Consider the following 6,591-nt stretch of genomic DNA (forward strand, 5'->3'; position numbering starts at 1 on the left):
GTGCCAGGGAGAGGGGTGCAGGGGCTCAGCCGTGGCCCTGCTGGCTGCGCTTACAAATATGGAAAAGATAGGATGCTTCCCAGAAGGGAGGCGGGACAGAGAAGGAGGAGGATGTGCTACAGCCACACTGGGAGAAAGGATAAAGGCACCAGCAATGCAGGCGGCAGCGGGGAGCGTGATGGCAGCTGGCAGGGAGCGGCTGCGCAGGGGGCGGCTGCGCAGGGGGCAGGGGAGGGCTGGCAGGGCTGGAGGCAGGGCTGGCACCTCTACCTTGTTTGGGCTGAAGACGGAGTGGACGCAGCGCAGCATCTCTTTCGTGTCTTCTCCTTGGGGGTCCCCACAGATAACGACCTGTCCAGGGAGAGCGTGGGTGGCAGGAAGGAGAAAGCAGAGACCTGTGATTGCACCCACACCACTGCCAGGCCGCCTCCCTGCAGCAGGTCCCATAGGGGACACATAAGCCCCAGCCCGTACCTGTTTGAGGGTGTGATGGAAGACAGCGGTGGCCCGGGCCATCTCTGGCAGGGTTATCGGGATCTTCTGCAGCCTCTCTGAAAAGGCGGCCAAGATCTGCCCAGCTTTTTCCACCCACTCCGTATGGCCGGAGTAACAAGCTGCTCGGAGCAGGTTTGTGACAGTGACAGAGTTGGCAGTGGGCTCTGCTCCATCTTGGTCTGCAGGGAACATCAGCCCAATGCCTTACCACCCCACGGCTTGGTCCTCCAGCCAGGCACCACCCCTGCCCTCCCTAAGCTGCCCCACACCATAACCCATGCAGAGCATGGCCATGTCCCCAAGCTCACCATCCTTCAGGCGCAGGAGCAGAGACGGATCACCAGCCTCACTGGAGAAATACGCAAAGCCTTTGGGGTCCCAGAAGAGTTTATCTTGCATATGCTGGAGCTGCAGGGCCCACTCCAGCCAGCCCTGCTCCAGCGAGGCTTCGTACAGGTCAAAGAGAGCCTGGATGACGAAGACATAATCCTCCAGGAAGCCCTGGATAGGCACGGCGCTGCAGCAGCAGACAGGAAAGGAGCATCAGGGTCTCTACACTGGCCAGGTGGGAAATGTTCTCCAACCCAGCAAAGCCCTACCTACTGGTCTCTGCTACCTGAGGAGATGCCACCTCAGAGCTCAGTCCAAGATACGCAGTGGCTGTACCAAGTCATCAAACAGCTCAGCCCCAGATTTCTGGACGGTCGAATGGCAGCAGGGGAGGGCAGGGGAAGACTTCTGCCAGCTCCAAAGATGAGGAATGGAAAAGGATTTGACCTTAATTCCTCCTCACTGGGTGGGGGGCACTAATCCATCCCAGACTGCACCAGAGGCAGTTCTGCGCAAGGCAAACAGCCTCCCTCTCTCCAAGTTCAGTCCTGCCTGGAGGAGGGGAGGACGGGGACCACTGGGGACCTGGGTAGCTCCCGCAGGGTGGCCAGTACATTCAGAGACACTCTCTGTAGCACTGCTCACCTCTGCTCCACCATGTTGTCTTTGCCCCGGTAGCAGCTCCGCAGCAACCTCCCACTGGTGGGGTCGAAAAGGTGTCTCTGCAGGAAGGCAGCTGCCTGCGCAGCCAGGCTCACGTACTTCTGCTCAGCCAGGGCCGCCCCAGCCTGGGCAAAGCCCGAGATCATCAGCCCTGCGTAGGCAGAGACACGGGGACAGGCTCAGGGGGGCACAAAGGACCAGCGGAGATGTCACCATCTTTCCTTTAAAGGATGCTCAGTGCGAAGCTCATCCTCCCTGACATTCGAGGCAGGTCAGGGCTCAGTCATCAGCTCTTCCACTCAGTTCAAACCACTAAGAAAGTCACTTACTGTCACCAAAGAGAAGGACAGAGCGCTGCAAGGCCAGCAAGAACTAAGCTTTTGCTTGTGGGCAGAAACAGGGTTTAAGAGAGTCTTCCTGTTTGCAGGCTGTGGTATAACTCCAGCTCACACCAGCTCCAGGCCCAGCTACCCAGGCATTTATTGCTGGGAACAGTGCCTGGGGTACTGCAGTTATTACCTGCTGGTAATAAACACCTGGGCAGATGGACACAGAGCTGTGGTCCCCCCGCTAATGCAGCAGCGCAGATGGGCTCTGTGCCCTGCCTGGGTCCTGAATCCCCTTCCCCAGAGCCCAACCGGGGGAGCCAGGCTGAGCCAGGGGAAGAGTTTTGCTGCTCTCTGCTGGCAACAGGGGAGGAAAATAAAGCTAGAGCAATATCCCGACCCTCGGCAGCCCCACGGCTTGCAGGTGTGGGGCAGCTTCCCCCAGGTGGTCCCACAGCCCTGGATCCCAGCCCACCCCACCGCCTCCATGGGGGGCTGCCCAGTCCCAGCAGGACTTGTTGCTACAAGCCCCCAAAAATGTGCTGGCCCCGGCCAACTGCAGTGGGGTCCAGCCAAGACACGCACGCCCCGGAGCTGAGCCGCCTCTCACCGTTCCACGCTGCCAGCATCTTGGTGTCCAAGTGTGGCCGCGGCCGCTGTGCCCGGACTGCAGACAGCCTCCGCCGGCCCTCCCACAACAGGGCACCAAGCTGCCCCAGCTCCAGCCCGAACCGGGCCGCCGTCAGCTCCAGGGAGCACCGGACAATAAGGACGTTCTTGCCCTTCAGCTCCTGATGGGGGTCCTGAAAGGAGAGCCCCGTTATACAAACGCTACAGGGCTGAGGAGGTGTTGGACCCCACGTGCTTTGGGGCTGCTCTGCCATCCCCCCATGCCCAGGGATGCGGGTCCTCCACCGATGCTCCCGGTACCGGGCAGGTTTTTTCTCTCCCTCACCTGCATGGGGCTCACATTGCCGGTCTCCTTCACTCCGTAGTGGTACATGAAGACATCTCCCAGGGTTGTCCCCTCTGTGGCCCCCTCGACAGGGTGAGGAAGGAGAGCCCGGATTTCCTCGGCCGCCCACACACAGAAAGCTCCTTCTCGCTTCTCTCTGGATGCAGTGGTCGGGTAGGAATCCGCATCTTCTGCACTGTAGAAACCTCCTGCCTGGGAAAAGAGCAATCTCCAGCTACCGGGACAGCACCTTCAGGTGCCTCCCCATCACTGCTGGGCTGGCAGTCCAGCCAGCAAGCCGCAGCAGTGCCCCAGACTGAGCTCAGTTGGGAAGGGAGGGAGGGAAAAGCAGCCCCGAGCCATGTCCCAGGGCAGGGTTAAGCAGCTCCCTTTGACCCAGCTCAGGGAACAACCTACCTGGTCCCTCAGGTCCCGCGAGACGTAGAGCAGAATGTCTTGGGCGACATCGGCAAAGAATTCATCACCAGAGATCTGTGGAAGGCATGGGGTGGATGTCAATGTTACAAGGGACAGAGGGGACGCAAGAGACACAGTGAGATATAATAAGTGATTCTGATTTAAAGAGCTAGCAAAGCGGGGGAAACACATTTGAACATCCAGGGACTTCAAACGTGGGATGGATTCAGAATAAGATCTCTGATAGAAATCTACAAGCACTGGAGAGCAACCCTGGAGTTACAGCAAGGTCAGAGGCAGCAGCACATGTTTGCTGACTCTTGCAAAGACCAGCCAGAAGGCTGTTCCCTCCCCCATTATGCTCAAAACCCTGGGGCTAAACTGTCACGGATTTGTGCGTTTCTGTCCAGATGAAGACCAGTGGATGAAGGGGAGCATGGGATGGTTCCATGCCCATGGGATGGGCAATATCTTGGGAACAGGCTTTGAAGCTGCTCCCCAAACCAAGCCAGCCCTCCCCAGCCAGCACTCAGTGTGCCAAGTGAGCCTCCCTGCAGAGGGATGCCACGGCCATACCTGAAACGCTCTGCTATACGTAGCTGCCAGCTGCCCCTGGTCATACAGCATCTTCTCAAAGTGAGGGACATGCCAGTGCTTGTCGGTGGAGTAGCGGTGAAACCCCTGCAAAGACCAAGTGGACACGTCTCTACTCCATGCCTCCACCCCATGCCTCCTGGGCATGCCAGGGGTTTACCCCCGAGGCTTTCCTCCTACCTGACCGATGTGGTCATGGATGCCCCCATGGGCCATCATCTTGAGGGTATGCAGAGCCATCTGCAGTGCCCGGGCACCTTCTGGAGTTGTTCGGTGCACAGCCCAGTACGTGAAGAGGAAATTCAAATTCACTGAAATACAGGGAAAAAGTGGGAGGCTGTGGGGTGGGCTCTGCCCCACGGCGGGGCTCAGCAGCAGAGGCCAGACTGACCTGGGGTGGGGAACTTGGGGGATTTGGAAAAGCCACCATAGTCCTCATCATAGGAGTTGGAGAGCTGCTGGAAACAGGTGGCCATCACCTCTTTGGATGGTGGGGGTGACTCCTGGCCCCGCACACGGATCTCAGACCTGTGTAGCAATGCTTCCAGGATCTTCTGGCTGCTCTCCAACAGGGCATCTTTGCTCTCCTTCCACTAAGATGCAGAGTGAGAAAGTCAGTTCTTCCATTTTTTGTCTCTCTTCCTGCTTCCTGCATTGCACCAGTCCAAACTGCACCTCCAGTTCTCGGTCCCCCTCCCCAGATGAGGTCCAATCCATCTCTAACCCAGCCAAAGCTCTGACATGTTCTCTGGGCTACTGTTTCTCATGACTGTATCTCTTAACTCAGTCACCCATCACGCCCAGACCAATTTCCCTGCGGCCCCTTTGGTTAAGCACTGCCTGCTGTACGCCACTCCTGCTCCATACCTGCTCTGCGATTCGGAGCAGCACAGTCCGAAAGCCAACGCGATGAACTCCATCTTCAGGAGGGAAGTACGTCCCCCCTACAAAGGGCTTGAGGTCTGGAGTCAGCCAGACGCTCATCGGCCAGCCACCTCCACCGCTGGTTGCCTGAAAGACAAATCACAGGTGCACCAAGGTCACGCAAGAGGCGCCCTCTGCTCTGTACCCCTCTGGCACGTGCACATGCCTCACTTGAGGACAGACGTGTGCTTCTTTCCGTCCTTGTGATCATGCATGGCCCCATTCAGACCACCCCATATACTAGTTCTTCTTGCCTGAGGAACATGACCATGAACCTCATCTTGAGACAGCCAAAGCCTCCCGAGTCCTGACCGTGCCTCCCTTACCTGCACAAAGGTCATATACACTTTGTCCACATCTGGCCGCTCCTCACGATCCACTTTGATGCACACAAAGTTCTTGTTCATGATCTCCCCGATCTCCTTGTTCTTGAAGGACTCCTCCTCCATCACATGGCACCAGTGGCAGGTGGAGTAGCCAACTGAAAACAAGCTCAGTTTTCAGAGTGAGGAAAGGCCCTTTGCAGGGAGCAGGACATGCGTTATGGGGAGATCGCTCAGAGGTGGGACACCCTGCTATGGGGAACAGCTGCTGCCTCCCTGGAGAAGAGGTGGAGGAGAAAGGCCTCCTGTGAGCATGGAGGCTTGCAGGGCCTCCTGGGCTCTCCAGCTCTTGCTCCTAAAATCTGGCCAAGGACTCTGTTAGCCAGGAAGGCCCCTGGATGCAGCCCATCTTCAGCAAGAGCTATGAAAGCCCTCTCTCGCTGGCAGAGAATTAGTGCCCAGTGTCCATCCTTACCTATGCAGCTATTCACACACCAGCTCAGGACACAGCCTGACTTATCTGGTCATCTGCTGAACAACACGTGGGAACATGAAATACGTCTTGTTTCTGGTTACCTGACAGGAATATCAGCTTGTTTTCTTTCTTTGCTTTATCAAAGGCTTCCTGACCCCAAGGGTACCTGTGGAGGGAAGACAAGAAAGGAGCTTCAGGGGTCACTGCTGCCAGGATTCATGGGCTCCTCTAAAGCTGCCTGAGAAGCTGCCGCGCAGTGGAGAGCGGTCAGGACAGCCCAGGGCATGGCTGGCTCAGAAGCGTGGACCCTGAGCCCACGGGGAGCTGGACAGGAGGCCAGGCTGCTTTGCCTGCCATCACTTTCATGGCAGTGAGTCCCTCAGCCCCACGGATGCAAGGAGAGGAGGAGGGAGAAAGGCACCAGTCGCTCTTACCAATCCACGGGGTTGTGAGCATGCTGCAGGAGGTAGGGGGACTTCTCGTTAATCAGGCGGTTGGTGTTACGAGGGATGCTGGGGGGGCTGGTTGTCCCCCCTGTGGCCATGGTCACACTCCCCGTTAGAAACGTGCACCTGCGACGCCAAATGGGCTCATCATTTCCTTGCTCACCGCAGCAAAGTACAGCCCCAGACCAGCACCACCTTCACCCTGGCTCCCTCGGGTGCCTGGTGCAACCCCGGGACAGGGTGCTGCTCCCCATCCCCACTATTTGCTCGCCATGCCGGGGGACTGCTCTCAGCCCCAGGGCTGGGCAGCTCTGCTGGGGCTCAGTCCACTTCCGTCCCCCCCCCAGGACCCTATAAAGTCCTCCACACTTGCTGGAGCCTCAGGCAAGGCTGCTCTCCTCCTGCTCGGCATCCCCGGGGCTCACTCATCTCCAGCCCCCGACCCACCACCAGCATCCTTTTGGAGGGTTTTACGGTGACAGTCACCCGACAGCTGTGGGTAAGGGAGCAGCATCTGCAGGATTTGACCTGTGTGTCTTCAGAGAGGAAAATCCCCTCCCCTGGGCGCATGGGTAGATGCAGGGTCAGGGCGGCACAGGCTCTTGGTGGCGAGGGGACCGAGGGACAGGAGGGGACAAGAGAG

The 6,591-nt window shown here is 58.2% G+C and overlaps 1 protein-coding gene across 1 annotated transcript in view; it reads right to left on the reverse strand.

The window, feature by feature from the left end:
- SPATA20 (spermatogenesis associated 20) overlaps positions 1-6,046 on the reverse strand; it is a gene marked incomplete at its 3' end in the record, with an annotated part of 10,918 nt that extends 4,872 nt beyond the window's left edge. Inside the window, exons 1-14 of the mRNA XM_009583291.1 lie at positions 5,937-6,046; positions 5,604-5,668; positions 5,031-5,185; positions 4,648-4,791; positions 4,172-4,373; positions 3,961-4,091; positions 3,763-3,867; positions 3,187-3,261; positions 2,770-2,982; positions 2,425-2,617; positions 1,471-1,639; positions 804-1,012; positions 475-674; positions 271-351 (exon numbers count right to left, since the gene is read on the reverse strand). Of these exons, the coding sequence (XP_009581586.1) occupies positions 271-351; positions 475-674; positions 804-1,012; positions 1,471-1,639; positions 2,425-2,617; positions 2,770-2,982; positions 3,187-3,261; positions 3,763-3,867; positions 3,961-4,091; positions 4,172-4,373; positions 4,648-4,791; positions 5,031-5,185; positions 5,604-5,668; positions 5,937-6,046 (2,052 nt within the window). The remainder of the gene's footprint in view (positions 1-270; positions 352-474; positions 675-803; positions 1,013-1,470; positions 1,640-2,424; positions 2,618-2,769; positions 2,983-3,186; positions 3,262-3,762; positions 3,868-3,960; positions 4,092-4,171; positions 4,374-4,647; positions 4,792-5,030; positions 5,186-5,603; positions 5,669-5,936) is intronic.
- Positions 6,047-6,591: the final 545 nt, after the last annotated feature.

This window comes from Fulmarus glacialis, unplaced genomic scaffold, assembly GCF_000690835.1.
Source record: "Fulmarus glacialis isolate BGI_N327 unplaced genomic scaffold, ASM69083v1 scaffold20118, whole genome shotgun sequence".
NCBI lineage: Eukaryota > Metazoa > Chordata > Aves > Procellariiformes > Procellariidae > Fulmarus > Fulmarus glacialis.